This window comes from Marmota monax, unplaced genomic scaffold (assembly GCF_021218885.2).
Source record: "Marmota monax isolate L192 unplaced genomic scaffold, Marmota_monax_Labrador192_F-V1.1 WCK01_AAM20220418_F8-fsc00019, whole genome shotgun sequence".
Classification (NCBI taxonomy): Eukaryota; Metazoa; Chordata; class Mammalia; order Rodentia; family Sciuridae; genus Marmota; species Marmota monax.
The window spans coordinates 5,203,086-5,222,849 of NW_026695242.1; the positions used below are offsets into that span (position 1 = coordinate 5,203,086).

The window sequence follows — 19,764 nt, forward strand, 5'->3', positions numbered from 1 at the left end:
AGCTGGGCAAGTGTTCTACCACTGGGCTACATCCCCATTTTATTTATTTATTTATTTATTTGGATACCAGGGATTGAACCCAGAGGTGCTTTACCACTGAGCTAAATCCCCAGTCCATTTTATTTTTTTATTCTAAAACAGCCTCACTAAGTTGCTGAGACTGTCCTCAAACTTGCAATCCTCCTGACTTAGCCTCCCAAATTGCTGGGATTACAGGTATGACGTGCTACCACATCTGATTTATTTTTTATTTTGACATAGGGTCTTGCTAAATTGCCCAGATTAGCCTCAAACTTGGAATCCTCCTTAGCCTCACAATAGCTGAGATTACAGTATGGCTTATCCTCCCATTTTTCACTTAACAAATATTACTCAAGACCCTACTATGAACCAGGCACCATGATGGGTGCTAAAAATTCAGAGGCAAACAGCAGAGCTCTGGTAGGGAGAAAGATGTTAAACAAGTAAAAATCACATAATTAATTATAATTGTAATAAGTATAATAAGGAAAAATATAGAAAGCATATGATATAGAAGGGCCTGATCTAGATTAGAGGCAGCCCAAGAATGCACCCCTGAAAAATAGACATTCAATACAGAATTGAAGGATTGGTAGAAATCATCCAAAGACGTATAGGCAGAAGGAACAGCCCACATAAAAAGTCCACAAGAAGCACTGTGCTTTGGAAGAAATAAAAATTCAATGAGCCGGGGGTATCATAGACAGAGAGTAGATGAGCCCAGTACTTAAAAGATCTTTTCCTAACTATGGGGCCCACCAACTGTTCACTCCTTTCCATTTGCTGCTGGCCCACTGTGTATTTGTCACTTCACATTTTCTCCATGATTCCAAAGAATAAAAACCACTGTATTCATAGTACTAACACATAACCCTTTGAGAGGAATAACTTAAATCCAACAATTTCATTAGTGGAGAATAAGTAGGAAAATCCTTTATAAATTTATAAATATATATAAATTTATACACACACACACACACACACACACACACCAGGGATTTAACCCAAGGGAGCTTAACCACTGAGCCACATCCCCAGCCCTTTTTTTTTCTTTTTTTTTTTTTTTTATTGGTTGTTCAAAACATTACAAAGCTCTTGAAATGTATTTCATACATTTGATTCAAGTGGGTTATGAACTCCCATTTTTACCCCGTATACAGATTGCAGAATCACATCGGTTACACATCCACGTTTTTACATATTGTCATACTAGTGACTATTGTATTCTGCTACCTTTCCTATCCTCTACTATCCCCACCCTTTTTATTTTTTATTTTGAGACAGGATCTCACTAGGTCGCCTACAGCCTTACTAAATTACTGAGGCTGACCTTGAACCTGCGATCTTCCTACCTCAGCCTCCCAAACCACTGGGATTACAGGCATGTGCAACCACTCTCGGCCCTTTATAAAATTTTAATCTCATCTGTATTTTAAGCAAATTGAAGCTAGAAATCATATCTTATAAAGTCTAGGATCATTCATGACACTGAACAATATACATAGCTAGAGTCCAGTAAATAATTTTACTATTTGGGATGAAGAATAGTAGGACAAGAAATTTAAGTGTTGCTGATATATTTTTCTATGTAAAGTTTCATGTATCTTCATCTATTTTTAACTACATGAATAAAAACATGTTGTTTACCTGATAGATTATAAAAAATGAGCCAGTTCCCCAGAGATGTGGTGAAGATGGAGAGAAAACTGGAAACATTGGGAAATTAGATAATAGAGGTCCCTCAACTTTCAACTTTAAGAACAAATGTGCCATTTCTCTTTCTTCACAGAAAGCTTACTCATGGGAATAACTAAATATTTTTTTCAAAAGAAAGAATGACTTTAACTTGGATTTTGGCCCACTGTGGTAAGAATTGCAATGAAATTCAGCCACTTTCCCCTGAAAAGTAATTCAAGTGGAAATTTTATCAGTGGGAAATTCTCTAAGGGCCAAAAACTCCATTTTCTGCAACTTAACATTATCTGTGAAACATTTTTAGTTCTAAGATTCACCAATTCTCTCATCTACCATACACCTACACTCCACCCACACTCACACCAATCAATGAGCTGACTACTAATAGAAATGATAGAATTGGAAGGCACAGTGGCGTTCGTGACGTTCCCCTGTAATCCCAGTGGCTTGGGAGGCTGAGGCAGGAGGATCGCAAGTTCAAAGCTAATCTTAGCAAAAGTGAGGCACTAACTCTGTGAGACTCTATCTCTAAATAAAATACAAAATAGGGCTAGGGATGTGGCTCAGTGGTTGAGTACCTCTGAGTTCAATCCCAGGTACACGCCCCCCTCCCAAAAAAAAGAAACCAACAATCTAAAGGGAGACACTCTAGGAGTCTGGGGAGGAAGGGAAAAGAAACATTGCACGTAAATCAATCATCCAAGGACTGATGATCCAGCATATGAGTATACAAAATCTACAAAGTTTTTACCAAGGAAAAAAAACAACAAACCCCCAATTTCCTGTTTAATTATAAAAGTCACCTTTTACTCAATACTCTATCATACTATACCTCTACACATAGTGTCAACAAAAATGCAACAAATTTAACAAATTTAACCAATGGTTACTTGATCCTGTGTCTTAATAAAATTCTATTTCAACAATGAAAAATTAATTTTTTTAAAAAAATTTAACTTTATTATTTACTTATTTATTATTTGTATTTGGTGCTGAGGATCAAACCCAGGAGCTTGCACGTGCGAGGAGAGCGCTCTACCACTGAACCACAACCCCAGCCCCTGAAAAATTAATTTTAACAAGAAAAAATGTTATTTTTCAAAGACTATCTAAAGACTAAGCATGATAAAAAACTTGTTACTAATAGTATACTACAAATGAACAAAATTCCCATATATATTAATCTAAACCTTGCTTAACCACTGAGCCACATTCCCAACCCTTTTTATCTTTTATTTTAAGACAGGGTCTTGTTAAGTTGCTGAGGCTGGCTTTGAACTTGTGATTCTCCTGCCTCTGCCTCTCAAGCCACTGGGATTACAGGCATTAATAAATCTTTTTGTAACTTCTTTTTATTTTTATTTTTTGAAGTTGTAGATGGACAGCATGCCTTTTTAAATTTTTTATTAATTCATTCATTTTAATTAGGTATTATGTGACAACAGAATGCATTTTGATGCATTGTACACAACTTCAACACAACTTTTCATTTCTCTGGTTGTACACGATGTAGTGTTGCACTATGTGTGCAGTCATACATGTACCTAGGGTAATGATGTCCATCTCATTCCACCATCTTTCCTGCCCCCATGCACCCTCCCCAACCCTCCCTCCCCTTTGCCCAATCAAAGTTCCTCCATTTTTCCCATGCCACTCCCCTGTTATGGATTAAGCATCCATTTATCAGAGAGAACATTCGGCCTTTGGTTTTTGGGAATTGGCTTAATTCGCTTAGCATGATATTCTCCAACTCCATCCATTTACCTGCAAACGCAATAATGTTATTATCTTTTAATGCTGAGTAATATTCCATTGTGTATATATGCCACAGTTTCTTTATCCATTCATCTATTGAAAGGCATCTAGGTTGCTTCCACAGTTTAGCTATTGTGAATTGAGCTGCTATAAACATTGATATGGCTGTGCTAATGTACCATGCTGATGTTAAGTCCTTTAGGTATAGACTGAGGAGTGGGATAGCTGGGTCAAATGGTGGTTCCATTCCAGGTTTTCTAAGAAATCTCCATACTGCTTTTCAGAGTGGTTGCACCAATTTGCAGTCTCACCAGCAATGTATCAGTGTGCCTTTCCCCCCAACATCCTCGCTAATACCTATTGTTTGTATTCCTGATAGCTGCCATTCTGACTGGTGTGAGGTGAAATCTTAAGAGTAGTTTTGATTTGCATTTCTCTAATTACTAGAGATGTTGGAGATTTTTTCATATATTTGTTGATCGAATGTTTTATCTTCTTCTGAGAAGTCTGACTCTTCAGCTCCTTAGCCCATTTATTGACTGGGTTATTTGTCTTTTTCGTGTTAAGTTTTTTGAGTTCTTTATATATCCTGGATATTGGCACCAAAATAGACATGTAGACCAATGGTACAGAACAGAAGACACAGAGACAAACCCACATAAATACAGTTATCCCATTCTAGACAAAGGCACCAAAAACATACATTGGAGAAAAGATAACCTCTTCAACAAATGGAGAACTGAAAATCCATATGTAGCAAAATGAAAATAAGCCCCTATCTCTCACCATGCACAAAACTTAACTCAAAGTGGATCAAGGACCTAGGAATTAGTCCAGAGACTCTGCACCTAATAAAAGAAAAAGTAGGCCCAAATCTTTATCACATCAAATTAGGCCCCAACTTCCTTAACAAAATTCCTTAAGCACAAGAAATAAAATCAAGAATTAATAAGTGGAATGAACTCAAACTAAAAAGCTGCTTCTCAGCAAAAGAAACAATCAATGAGGTGAACAGAGAGCCTACATTTTGGGAGCAAATTTTTGCACACACACGTCAGAGCACTAATCTCCAGGATATATAAAGAACTCAAAAAACTTAACACCAGAAAAAAAAAAAAAAAAAACCCACTCAATAAATGGGCTACACAGCTGAACAGCATGCCTTTATTTTATTTCTTTATTTATCTTAATATGGTGCTAAGGATCAAACCCAGTGCCTCACACATGCTAGGCAATCTACCACTAAGCTATAGTCTTAGCCCCTTTTTGTAACTTCTTGAGAAGGAAAAGGCAAGAGGCATCTTTCTTTCCATATGGATTCCCAAATGGAAACCAAGTTAGTATTAAAAATGATTGAAAAAATAAAGAATCAGCCAGTAGATAATTCAAAATTCATCTTATCTGAATTAATGTGGTCCAAGAGATTCAAACACATTGCAGAAATTCTCTAAGTCCATTGTACAAGGAATAGAAACACAAATTAAAGCCTCCAACAGGAAGTCCTTCCTCTAATGTATCAACATCTTCCTTGGTATCCCAGGCTTAGACTTTCCTCCTAAAAGCTCACTCTGAAGAATTTATGCTCTAAAGTACTAAAGGTTGCTGAAGCTTAAAAAAAAAAAAAAAAAAAAAAAATGCTAAGGCAGAAGTTTGTGGTCTTTTTAGTCCCATTCATAGAGGATGGTTTAAAGTCAGACCTGCCTGAAAGCTAGATGACCTGACTGAATCTGAGCACAGACCATTATTCTAGAAAATCTCTAGATAGAAACCAGCTGAGAGAGATGGTATACACCTGTAATCCCAGTTACATGGGAGGCTGAAGCAGGAGGAATTGCAAGTTTGAGGCCAGCCTTGGAAACTCAGTGAGACCCTATCTCAAAAATAAAAAATAAAACAAGGACTAGGGATGTAGCTCAGTGGGTTCAATCTTCAGTACACATGTGCACAAAAAGAAACCAGCTAATCTCTGATAGTTGTTCATTAAAGTATTGCTGCTTCTTTTAAGATTTCCCTAACACTGGTTTATTATGTAAAAAATATATGCCACTTTCAAGACCATGGCATAAGGTTTAATAAAAAGGCTGGGTCCAAATCAGCCAAAATGCAAAAATCCAGCAGAACAACTTTATGATATCTTTGTCTCTTGCCATATGGTTCAAGGAAATAATGAGGAATTTATGACTCATAGTATGAGGCTGCATAACCAGCAGGTTCCAAATAATATATCAACACCTGGTCTAAATCATTAAATTTTAAAAAGGCACTCCCAGAGACAGAATGCAAAATCCAAATGCCACTTCCAAAGAGGAGGCAATATAGCTGCATGTTATGAATTTAGTAAGTGGCCTGCATAGTTGAAATGACTCTGAAACAGAGAAACCAAAACCCAAAATAACCTGAACACTCTTGTTATCTCAAACAATGGGCAGTTAGCTATTCATTCCTCTCTCTTAGTATATATTCTACTTTTTCAGTCAAAACCTTATAAATTTGATGGGTCTCTCCAAATCTGGCTTTGAAATTTGGGGATGGGAAATATTGGTTGCACAGTAATTCCTAGTATTGTATACATAAAAACAAATGCTATTCATATGTTCATTTAAGTTTAAAATTTATATTGCACATCTATGACCAGAATAGATCTGGTCTCTATCACCAAGGAACCAATAACCTACAGGAGAAGACAAACACTGAACAGCATAATGAGTGTCACACTGGAGCACACACATGCTCTACTGGAGTACAGGCTGTGGGTAATGAGAATATTCTCATCTACCCCTTTCCTGGGCAGCACTGAAAGACTAGAAGGTTGCCAGAAGACTTCTAAAATGATAACCCTCAGTTCTGATATAAAAAAAAGTAAACATTTTATAATGATATAAGTGATTAGTAATTAAATAATTATGCTAAATGATCAAAATATTTGTTTTTAAACAAATATATAATAAATATTAAAACCCAAATGAGTCCTGGCTCCAAATAGTTTCCCTAATGCTCTCCTTACTCTATGACTATAACTGGGGCATCAAATCTAAGATACTGTTGTTGATTCCTATTTTGCCCATTTAAAATTATACCAATGAAGTCAGGGATGGTGGTGCACACCTGTACTCCCAGCAGCTTGGGAAGCTGAGGCAGGAGGAACATGAGTTCAAAACCAGCCTTAGCAACCTAGTGAGGCCCAAAGAAACTCAGTAAGACCCTGCCTCTAAATAAAATATTAAAAAGGGGATGGGGATGTGGTTTAGTGGTTAAATACCCCTGGGTTCAAGCCCCAGTACCAATAAATAAATAAATAAATTTTTAAAGTTATATGAATATTTAAAAAACAACTTTAGAAAAGACTAAGTTTCCATTGTATGGATATAAACAAACAAAATTGGAGCTCTATTAAAATTATATACATAGTTGTAGAAAACGACACAATTTTCAGGATGGCAATATAGCTCAGTGGTGGAGTACTCACCTATCATGCACAAGGCCCTGGGTTCAATCCCTGGTACGGCAAAAGAGAAAGAAAGGAACATACACAATTTCCAAAAATCTTTTGTTCTCTTACAAGAGTAAATATTAAATTGTTTTGGAATATAATGTCTATGTATTCCTTTCTCGCTTTTTTTTTTTTTTTTTTTTGGAAAGGTATGATACTCAGGCCCTTGGACAAATTAGGTAAGCACTCTATTCCATTAACTGCATCTCCAGTTCTTCTATTTTATTTTATTTTTGAGACAGGTCCCCCTAAATCACCCAAGCTGGGCTGGAACCTGCAATCCCTCCTGTCTCAGCCTCCCAAGTGGCTGGGATAAGCATGCACCATTGCACCCAGCATATGGATTCTTATTTCTAAAAAAAAAAAAAAAAGAAGAAAAGAAAAAAAAAAACTTTGAAATTGAGTGAGGCTATGATGAAACAGAAGTCTACCTTCATATCATTCTCATGTAGACCCTTCAAGCAGGCAAGACAGTTGTCAGGGCCAGGACAAATGGAAACTCTATGACTAATAGCATTCTTGTTGCTTCTGATTTTAGGTGGAAAACCTCAACCGAAAGAATTTTGCTCCAAGTGGATACAGAATGGTGGAGTAAAAAAAGCAGAGGACCTGGAATAAGAGTCAGAGCTTGAGTCTAGGCTGACCAGCTATGGGCAGACTACTTTATTTCTCTGAACTACAGTTCCCTCATCTATAAAATGGTGAGCACACAATATCTACCCACAAGATTGCAATGGGATTGTCAATAAGAAGATATTTCATGAGTTCTAAAGCATTAAACAAATGCTTTATTAATTTTTGCTTAATATAGTAAGTATATGTACATTTTAAAAGTTAGGAAATAGGGCTGGGGATGTGGCTCAAGCGGTAGCACGCTCGCCTGGCATGCGTGTGACCCGGGTTCAATCCTCAGCACCACATACACACAAAGATGTTATGTCCACCGAAAACTAAAAAATAAATATTAAAAAATTCTCAAAAAAAATTTATTAAAAAAAAAAAAGTTAGGAAATACAGAAAAATATTAATAAGAAAAAAATTACCCACAGGCCTATCACTCAAAGATTATTACTTATTTTAACTGAAATAAGTTTGACCTCCAACCAAAAAAAATAAATAAATAATTTCAGATGTTAATATTGATAATTAAAAGTGACATAATTAATTGCTGATCTCTTTTTAAGAGCAGAACATGTGGCCCATGCCCATAATTCCAGCTAATTGGGAGGCTGAAGCCAGCCTGGGCAACTGAGCAAGAACTGTCTCAAAAAATAAAAAGCGATGGGTATATAGCTCAATGATCCAGCACTTGCCTAGCATGTACAAAGCCTAGGCTTCCAAGATTGGTGGGTTGGGGAGAAATCACACAGCCTTTCCCATCTATCAGTTTAAAGCAAAAACAATGTTACTATTTGTACCAAAACTAGTCCCAATAGCATATGATATATGGGTAAAACCCATAAAAGTCAAGGCCACAAAAACTCCCAAAATAAATATTTCATGAGCCTAAGGAATAGTTACAACCCATGCCCTCAGATGCAATGAGGAAAGCAAAGTATCTGAAGCCCCATTAATAAAACTGACTTGACTATAATCTGTACATGAAAGACTGACAGTGTTCTATAGGTCACTTTAATGGGAAAGAAAAAAAATATAAAGCATGGTATAAGATGGGCAGTCTAAGACTTACTTTCTCACACTGCTTACTGAATCCCACCCTTCTTAGAACTTCTCTCCTCTACTTTGTTTTTTTACACTTCCCTTTCCTACCTCACTCTTGCTTTAGTATTGCATTGAACTTGTTGTGTTTAGAAGGGTCTTATTCAATACAATGAACATTAATGCAACAATAAAAAGGAATGAAGTTTTCATACATGCTATACCACATTAAACCTTGTTGAACCTTGAAAACATTAGGTTACATGAAAGAAATCAAACACAAAGGCAACATGTTATATAACTTATATGAAATGTCCAAAACAGGCAGATCCACAGAGAGAGAAGGAAGATTGGTGGTTACTACGGACAAGGGAGGTGAAGGTGTTGGGGAGATATTGAGTAATGGCTAAGGAATGTGGGGTTTCTTTTTGAGTGGCCAAAAATGTTCTAAAATTAGATTGCAAATTCACAATAAGGGGGACAGGGAAGAACAGAGGTATTTTGGACTAGACAGAGGGGAGTGAAGGGAGAGGAGGGGGCATGAGGGTAGGAATAATAGTGGAATGAATTATTACCCTATGTGCATATATGATTACATAACCTGGGTAACTCTACATCATGTATAACCAGACAAATAAGAAATTATACTCTATTTATATATGATGTGTCAAAACGCATTCTACTGTAATAACAAATTAGAATTTTAAATATATAAAAAAAGAAAAGAAAATTAGATTGCAGTGATGATTGCACAACACTAAATATACCAAAAACCACTGAATTGTATTGTATACTTTAATTAGGCTAATTATATGGTATGTGAATTTTATTTCAATAAAACTGGTCCAAAAATGGTCTCATTCAGGATTCTGAGTAGGAAAAAAAGACATGAAAGTAAATATTCCCATTTTACCCTGCACAAGTATGAAGTAAAAGTGATGACTTAGTTGTAATATATAGATGTATATAGATGAGATGATAGAAGATTTTTTTTAATATTTATTTTTTTAGTTGTAGTTGGACACAATGCCTTTATTTAATTTGTTTATTTTTATGTGGTGCTGAGGATCCAACCCAGGGCCTCACACATGCTAGCGCTCACCCAGCATGCATGAGGCCCTGGGTTCGATCCTCAACACCACATAAAAAAATAAAATAAAAGTATTGTGTCCAACTACAACTAAAAAATAAATGTTAAAAAAAAAAGCAGTTATTTTAATGATGTTCCAATTCAAAACCTGCTCCTCAGATTCTTGAAAATCCTGCACCTTTGCCTGGATAGAGTTTCTTCCACTTGTGAGGCCTTCTTTTTTAAATGTTCAAGTCCCATGTGCCTTATATGCCCAGCTCAAATGTTATATTCTCTACAAAGCCTCCCTGCCCTCTTCCACCAAAAGGAAAAAAAAAAAAAAAAAAAAAAGTCATCTCATCTTTCTCTGAACTTCCAAAGTACTTTAATTCCTCAGTGCCACTTGGAACTTTTCAATCTAGTATCACACTTATTCTGCCCAGTACCATACTTACTGCTTTTGACATTCAAAGGGGTCTCAATAAATACCTCCTTTAGAGGTAGGGCATATAGCTTAGTGGTAGAGCATTAGTCTAGCCATGCCTGAAGCCCTGGGTTTGATTCTCAGCACCAAATAAATAAATACCTATTTCAACAATCAAAAATTTCATCTTCATCTAGTAAATTTTAATTTTGGAAGTATCTAAATTTCATTTAGACCAAGAATCATAAATAAAGTAGTGGGCTCAGGAATGCTTATTTCAGTCAAAATGTATATTTTATTGACCAAAATAAGATTAATTTAGCATACAGATGTAAATATCTGAAAGAAATTCCCAAAGAGGAATATCAGAATAAGGATAGAACCTCCCAAGTAACTCCTAAGAAACACTCACTCAGATTATATAAATTCCAGAATATTTACTCAAAAATCAGCTTTGTTATTTTTATTATACCATATGGTTCTTTCAAACTCAAGGTTCTATTATCAAGTTCTATTATTTCTTCTTCTAATATATTTCTACTTAATTCCTTTTTCATTTTCCTTGCAACATCCAAGGTTCAAACCTTCATTTTTTTCATGATCAAACAATTTTTAAAGGCTTCTAATTTATCTCCCTCCCCATAGTTCCTTTTCCTTCAGCAATATTTATTGAGCTATCTGTGTGCCAATGTTGAGAAAAGGACCTGGGAAGCATATAAAAAAAAAAAAAATATTAACTAAGGCCAATTCTCTATACACAATCTACTTGGGAACTTGAAGCATGTAGAGGATTCATATATTTAAGAGCCATAATTGGCACTGTGATTTTAAAACAATAGGTAGGTCCTATGGACTCCCCAGAACAACCCATACAGTATTCTGCACACACCATTCTCATCCTCCCCCTCCCACTCTCTTTGTTCATTTTGTTGGATAAGGCCTTCTGTTAAACTGACCATATGTCATGCACTGACTTCATCTCCAATTTCTCTCCAATTTGCCTCCTGAGCTGCAATCAAGACAGTCTACTTACTGAAATCTGGAAGCAACTTACTCACAAGTATGTTTGTTCATGATTATTTATCAGCACAATTCTTTCTACTTTCTCTTTGCCTATACACCAATCTCAAATTGCTTCTTTTGTATGTGTGGGAAGTATGTAACTTAATATAATTTTTTTTCATCTTATGACGAAGCTTATTTCTTTGCATTCTCAGTGCTTATTTACAATCCTTCCCAACCAAAGGTTGTATATCACAGTCATCTATGGAACTTCTTAAAAAGACAAAGCCCTTGACCCTCCCCCTGAAGAATTCTTCAGCAAGTCTGGGATGGAAACTGAACATCTTTACATCTAAAAAGCCCCAGTGGTGATTCTCATGCACACTCTAAGCTGAGAACCACTGATTTATTACAATGCTCTTTATACTACAGGCATTAATGCTTATTAATTCATGGCATGGAAGCTCATAAATAACTTTTCTCTAAATAGCCTAACCAGATATCAACCCCTTGACTACACTAACTCCGTTCCAAGTGCAACATGTGGTTTTAAGATTTCATTTCCTGAAGTACTACATGGAAGGACACTATTACCTTGTCTCTTTACATTGTTTCCCATTTGTTGAAAAATGGAGGTCTGGAATGCAGCCATGTTAGACAACACTACATAAGAATGCACTCTGGAGCCTTAGATTAAAATTAGTTACAAAGAGAACAATGTAGAACTAGACATTTTGAATAAATACAGTATTCTTCTTTAAAAGATTCTTACTAAATTTTTTTGAATTTGTTTTTTAGTTGTAGATGGACACAATACCTTCATTTTATTTATTTATATGTGGTGCTGAGGTTAGAACTCAGGACTTCACACATGCGAGGCCACCTCTCTAGTGGGGAGCCACAACCCCCCCCTACCCCCGCCTTAATAAATCTTTATAGACAAAAGATCAGAACTTTGGTCTATGATATGTCCCTGTCTTCCTAGCTACCAGTATTCTGAACTGCTGGAGGCAGTCCAAGGCCACTGAAGATGGAGGAAAACTTTCAGCTGCTAAAATGCCTTTAAGTGCAGTAAAGTAGCTAATCAGATAACCCAAGCCCCACCCAGACACAGTTACCTCCCAACCTTCCGAATACCCTGACACACGCTATTTACCAGCTCAGTGAGGGAGCAGTAAAAACTTTTTCCAGAGTTGTTCCTCACAGACGGGAGCAGTCTGAGTCACCCAACCAGTGTGGGGCACAAAGTGTGACATTAGTCAGGGGAGTGTTAAGATACTGGGCTCAGGACCTTTTGTCCCATTTCAGAAGCGAACTTCATCTCCTCCAGAAATCACCTCTGTTATTAATCACCTGTTATTAGACTCTATAGGTTACAGGGGTCTGCTGAGCCACTAGCCTCGAGAAAAGTGTGGACCTGGGAAGGGATGCCCCAGCCTTCTCCTGGGTAGGAGCCCGCGGATGCCGGATTCCACAGGCCTCACCCAGCAGCTCCATCTTGCTTCCTGGCAGAAGGAGGGGCCGAGGAGGAGGGCCCAAGAGTCTGGAAAGGCCCCATCGGGAGGAAGCCGTTTGACAGCAGGTAAAGCCAGGTGGACATCTCCACAGGCGGGAACAAAATAAAAGGCTGCAGGGGTGAGGAAGAGGCGAAATGGGCTCCTGGTCGTGAATTACTGCATAAAGGTGTTAGAATGCCTGAGGTGTGAGAAGTACAATGCCCCGGGGTGAAGGAGGCCACCGCAGGAAGACGAAGGGTCAGTTTAGACGAGTGGAAAACAGGGTCAGATACAGGGAGCCCTGTTGAGGGGTGGGTGACTGAAGCAAGTCTCAGAGCGGCGGAAAAATTCGTTAGAAAGGAGAGCAGTGTGGCTCAAATATGAATCCCTGGAAGGAAAGGCAGGGAATCAGTAAGAGAACCCGCCCCCCCACCACCACCCACAAGCCAGATTGGGGAGGCCTAAAAAGGAACTGGGAGCAAGGTAGTCAACGTGAGGACCGCCTGTACAAGGGAAGTGGCCACCAGATAGACTCACAACTATCATTTACTATTGACATATGCCACTCTAGGCACTTTACAAATAATACCTCGTTGAATCTTACCATACCCGCAAGACAAGCTTTACTGTGACTGCCCCCATTTTATGGATGAGGAAACTGAGGCCCCGGAGGCTCAGGAGCTTGCTCAAGGTCACAGAGTGGGGAAATCAGCATTAGAACCCACGGTATCTGGCATAAGAGTCCACGCGCAAAGCCACAGGCAGCCCACCCGAGAAACGAAGCCGCGAAGAGGACCAGGACTCCAGGGACATCTCCCGCACCGACTCCCGTCCCTGGCCCAGCAAGCTCACCCGGACGAGGTTGCTGACGGCCGCTTGCACGGCGGCCACGGGCGCGGTGAGGTCAGGGATGGCTTTGCCGTCCACCTCGCCCTCCTCGTGCATAATCACCAGGTGCGAGATCTGCTGCGCCACCGGCTCCAGAATGCTCTCAATCGTGCGTGTATGAAACACCGGCATCGCGGCGGCTTGCGGGGCGGCGAACCGCGGGCCACAGGAAACTGGGATCAGAGGGGCCGGGAGCCGGCGGAGAGACTGAGTAGGAGCAGCGACTAGAGTCCGGGCTTCCCTTGGCGTAACCAGCCTCACGGGCGCCCCGCCCCCTCACGTCGCCGCACCCAATGGCTGAGCAGCTCGGGCCCAGGCCATTAGTCCTATTGGCCCCTCTTCAAAATACTCCACCCTCACCACCGCGCCGCCAAACTCCCGCCCCGCCCCCATTCCCAAGGGAGGGGCCTGGGAATGGGGCTGCGCTTCAGGGACTGCGACCGGATTCCCGAGCCCTAACGCGGGGCGCTCCTTATAAGGGCATGGTGGGAGCGGAGCGTGCGGCTGGAGTCTGATGGTCCCGCCCTCCGGGGACGCCTCCCGCCTCGCATCTGCAGAGCTCCGCCCCTCTGCAGAATCACCTCAGCGGGGCGGGGTCTTCTCACCTCGGGCGGCGCTAGAGTCTGATTAAACTCGGGGCCGTAGGTTTCCCCGCCCCCTCCTCAACTTTTAACCAGAGACCGTCAGGATATCCTCCATTCCCTCTCAGTAATACACAGAAACGTAAAAGATTCAAACAACAGGAAATGCACCGAGAAACGTGAGTGTCCCGTTGATTTATACACACTCCACCCACTGGCCTCGAGATATTCCCAGTTAACAATTTGGTGTGTAACCTTCGACACCTTTGTGCATTTACGCGCGTGTCTGTATTTTCTAAGTACACGAGATTAAACATTTTCCTAGAACGAGCTATTTTTCCCGCCTTAATTAAAATTCCCGTGTTATCTTTTACAGTTATTAGAAGTCTACCTCATTCTTTTGAAGAACTGCATTCCGTTGTATAAAATAAAACGATTTATGTAACAAATTTCCTAGTGATGGACTCAGGTTCTAGTTTTCACCGTTAAAAAGCAAACCTGAGACCAGGAGTGGTGGCACGCACCTATGGTCCCAGCACATGTGAGGCCGAGGTGAGAGAACCACTTGAAAAATGATCTGCTTGGACGTCATTGTGCTTTGCCTCTGTATTGTTCACCTTTGTACTTATTGAGGACAGATGTCTTCAAAGTAAAGGGAAAATACAAAAGAGTGTACATTTTACTTGTTGATAGGTAAGAACACATTACCTAATCCCCTCACAGCCTGTTTTGTTTACGACATCTTTTGTGTGTCTTCCTAACCTCAAATTCTCCTTTGCCCAAGCTTCCCCATTCTGAGGGGAAACGCTTTCATAAAAACCTCCACATAAAAGAGGCTCAAATCAAATGAAAACAGCTTCTCAAGGGACCACATTTCACAAGAGGCTGAAGTATACCTTGTCCCACCCAATTTTTAAAGCTATTTTTGTCTAGTAGTATAATGCCCTCTGTTTCTAATGTGCTTATTGTCAAATCCTGAACAGTTTCTTTTTGGGGGTGGGTATTTACTGGACGTAGAATCCTGGGGTGCTTTACCACAGAGCTACATCTCCAGCGGCAACCCCCTCCCCCCCCCCTTTTTTTTTTTTAGTTTTGAGACAGGGTCCTATTAAGTTGCTTCTGACCTCACTAAGTTGCTGATGCTGACCTTAAACTTGGAGTCCTCTTAAGTCAGCCTCCCTAGTGGCTGGAACTACGGGTATGTCCACCACACCTGGCCTAAACTCTTCCTTCTTATATGTTTTTTTGAGGGAAGGTGGGGACTACGCTGGGAATTGAATTTAGAGTCTTGGGCATCCTAAGAAAGCACTTTACTACTAAGCTATATTCCCAGCCATTTTTGTTTTAATTTGAGACAGGGTCTGGCTAAATTGCCCAGGCTGACCTTGAATTTACAATCCTTCTGCCTCAGCCTCCCAAGTGGCTGAGATTACAGGTGTGCACCACCACACCCTTCTGATATCTTCACATTGTTATTACTGTTTCCCAATCTTTATAGTCAGTGAACTTCTGTATCAATTTTAAGATAATAATTATTTGGTACATTCAAAGTGGGCATAATTCCTTACTTAAATTCAGATGTATGCAGCATTTATCATTTTATTCCCCCATTTTATAGATGAGAAAAAAGTTTTGGAATTTGTCTTGCATTACACATAGGGACAGCTACTAAATTTGTGGGGCCCATTACAAAATGAAAATGTGGGATACTGCAATGTGAAAGCTTTTCCTTCCTTTGGTGGTTTCTCAACTTATACTTCTATTTTTTATGTGCTATTTTTTAATGTTGCACTCCCTGGGCAAGGGAAACCTTTGGGATAAATAGAGACCCTCACAGGAACTTGGGCCTATGCAGCCCACTGGGTCCCAGGATCTTCCTCTTGCTAACTGATGGACTGATTCTCTCTTCCCCAGTTAGGGGAAAGGAAGCCAAACCAGGCATCTCCCCTTCCCATAGGCCTGCATCTCCAATTATAGCAGAAAGGCTGGTATTACAGCCTTTCCTGAGACTGAATAACTTTCTCCCACTGAGTCAGCCATCGGAATGCTCTTGCATTGTAGCTCCAATTGAGAATGGCTACCTTAGTATCTCATCTCTAGACACTGTAGGGAGCACACATTGAACCCTGACCAAGGTGGAGCAGGAAACTGTAATCACTGGGCAAGAGTAGGGAGAGGGAGGCTGGGCAGGGTCAGATGGACAGACGATTGGGAGAAGGTATCTGAAATCCCATCCAAAGCAGGTGACAGAAAATAGGTCCATGCATAAACTGAGGCTTCAAGTCCCAGGGCATGCTCCATTGTCCCATTAGACTTTCTTCCTATAATGCAAACTGAAAGATAAAATTAATTAGAATTAGGACAGCAACCACAATGTGTGAAGTCCTTCTGAGTGAAGAGCCCTTCCATCAACACCGATTGCATGCCCATGAGCCAGGCTATGCTGGTAACCTAGGTCTGATAATGACTGACTTTAAATAAACAGCTCCTTTTGAACTTCCTTTCCCTATGGAAATTCTTATGAAAACTAATAAAACTTTTTAGTCTCTACCATAGCTAGCAAAGCTATTTTATCTGCCCATTGTTTTGTATTGCTAATAGTAATATCTTGGTGATAGAACTATGTGTGATTGTTTTCCTGTAATTTCCACTCTGTTCCCACTTCGTTAGTTGTATGGTTATGAGCTTTTTAGCATGTTCTTCCATCTGATGTATTTCCTAAAAATTGTCAACAAGATTCAGTACTAGTACTAGTATTTTAACTGTATCATCCTTGACTCCAATCTTGTAATCCAGGCTGCTCATTACTGGCCATATTAACCTACCAAAGATACCATTCTTCACAATCCTCCATCCATATCCTTGTGCTCTTCTCCATCTATATCCATTTCTATTCCTCTCTTTCCCCCACATTCACACACACTCTAAAATCTTTCTTGATACCTGTTAACATATGTTAATGTAAATGCCCTCCACAATCTGGGCCCAGACCAACCTTATTACATTCTGCTTCACCACCCAGATCCACAGATAGGTGAGTTAAACAACATAATGTGCACAAACTCAGAGTCAGCCAGTATTCAAACTGTAATCCCAGCTTTATAATTAGATTGAGATTTAAATCTGGCAAGTAGCTTTTCTTCACTCTACTAAAATTTCTTTCTTTGTAAAAGTAGGATAATACCACCTTTTTTTGTTTTGTTTTGTTTTTGTTTTCTTTGTTTGTTTAGTGGTGCTGGAGATTGAACCCAAGGCCTTGCACATACTAGGCAAACATTAGACAACTGAGCTCTACCCACCCCAGTCCATAATAGAGATGATCTTAAGGATCAGTGAATGAATTTATGTAAAGCACTCAGGAGACCTTCAGTAAAAGGAGCCATTGTTGTTATTGACACAATCACAAATGACATATTCACAGTCTCCAAAAGCCCCTGGTGAAGTTTTACTTTTGAGTTTTTGTCCTTTCCTACCCAGACAGCTTTCTAAGTTTATAGAAGTTTTACCCATTGTGGTCAGTAAAAATTCTAAGATGTCCTTGAAGATTTCTGAGCCCTGGTGTATACACTGTGAAGATAATACATTTTACTACTGTGATTAGTAGCACATTTGGCCTTAAAATAGGAAAATTACCCAGATAGGCTTGACCTAATCACATGAGCCTTTTATTATTATTATTATTAAAGTGGTGCTAAGGATCAAACCCAGTGCCTTACATGTGCTAGGCAAGTGCTCTACCACTGAGCTACAAGTCCAGTCCCTCACGGGAGCCTTTTAAAACAGAGTTCTCTCTAGCTGGTTACAGAGAGTATGCACTGTTCAAATTCCTAGCTTGAGAAGATCACCCAAAGATTGTGTAGTGCTCAAATTCCAAGCAGGAGGAGATCATGATGGGCCTGAGGATAAGAAAGAGTCAATAGGGCAATGGAACTAAATCTGCCCTCAAAGGAAGAATAATGTTTGGTTAGGCAGGCAAGAGGGCAGACATTCCAGAATGAGCAAGTCTGGAGATGGCTGCATGTTCCAGTTCGATGGATAAACTGGCCAGACTGAAGTGAATGTTCATGCAACTCAAAGATAAAGATGAAAAAGTAAATTTCCACAAGATTAAAACCTATGGTGGGGGGGCTTAGGTAGTGGCTCAGTGGTAGAGCATTCGCCTAGCACATTCGAGGCCGTGGGTTCGATCCTCAGCACCACATTAAAAAATAAATAAACAAAACATGTGCAAAAAAAAAAAAAAACTATAGTGGTTAAGGACTATGTGGCATTTACTCTTGTTGTGACTAGCTAAACATTACTCTTGGCCATATAATTAGTTTGAAGACTAGTAGTAATAAGGAACATTTTAAATACATAAAAATTTAGCATTCTGTTATAAATAATTATGGAAGGATTTTTTAAAAAAAATTTTTTGTAGTTGAAGATGGACAGAATGCCTTTATTTTATTTGTTCATTTTCATGTGGTATTAAGGATTCCATCCAGTGCCTCACACATACTATGAAAGTGCTCTGCCACTGAGGTACAGCACCAGCCCACGGAAGGATTTTTGATGGTGGCAATTATATTACACACTATTCTATGGTATGGAAACTTCTGATTCTTTGAGGTCCATAGGAATTCTGAGGTAGTTGGAAATAAGTACAGCTCTCTTTGAATAGAGACTGGGAAATTGAGACATAGTAACTGTCAGTTGTGAGTACAATTTGTGGAAATCTAAGTCAAGAATAGAGCAGAATATAAAACCTGAGTCTTCTATATTTAATTGGGATGCTCATTTTATCTCCAGGTTTTTGTGCATTCCTCCTGATTAACTTTTGGACTTCTGTGTATCAGTTATGTATCTAAGGATTTACTAAGCTATACTGAGTATAGCTCAGTATAGATAGCTCTTCCCAATATACTCCAATTCAGTTTGTGCCCACGTGAGTGAACTTACAACTTACACATAGAAAAACACACACATACAACTTACACACACACACAAACACACATACACACTGCATTCCCCAGCTTACCTCAAATGTATCTTTTCTCTCTAGACCACCTCACCAGCCCTTTCCCCACACATCCCCACATGAGAACCACATAGTGGCTTAGTTAGTGACTCTTCCTTCCCTTCTGCAAATGCTGACATGTACACCACACCCCACTTCCACCCCCACCCCAAACCACAACCACTTCCCCCATCACTTAACACACTGTCATTCTTTTCTTTTCTTGACCAATTTTTAAAAATTCAATGTGGATTGATGGCATTTTCAATTTTGCATATTTTCCAATTTTCACATTTTTTAATTGCACTTCATTCTTCGATATTGTGTGAGAAAACTACAAAGAAGGATATTAAATTATGAAAAATTCCAGTTGTTAAAGATAACTATTATTAACATTTTAATATATTCTTTTAGCCTTACTCTATTCATATGTATTTTTATGTGTGTGTTTGATTTTTTCTCATACAAAATTTTTACTGAGATCATTTATATACCATAAAACTCACCCCTTTTATAAATGTTCAATTTTTATTCCTGCTATTTTCGCCTTACCATTATTATATTAAGAACATATATCCTTGGGCTAGGGTTATAGATCAGTGGTGGAGTACTTGCCTCACACAGGTGAGCACCGGGTTCAATCCTTAGTACCACATAAAAATAAATAAATAAAGGTATTATGTCC

The 19,764-nt window shown here is 39.2% G+C and overlaps 1 protein-coding gene across 2 annotated transcripts in view; it reads right to left on the reverse strand.

Moving 5' to 3' along the window:
• Vcl (vinculin) overlaps window positions 1–13,744 on the reverse strand; it is a 115,956-nt gene extending 102,212 nt beyond the window's left edge. Inside the window, exon 1 of one of the 2 annotated variants that reach the window (XM_046419687.2) lies at window positions 13,464–13,744. In XM_046419687.2, the coding sequence (XP_046275643.1) occupies window positions 13,464–13,631 (168 nt within the window). In that variant the 5' untranslated portion in view covers window positions 13,632–13,744. The remainder of the gene's footprint in view (window positions 1–13,463) is intronic. The other variant, XM_046419686.2, reaches the window with a different exon arrangement.
• Between the last annotated feature and the right edge of the window lie 6,020 nt (window positions 13,745–19,764).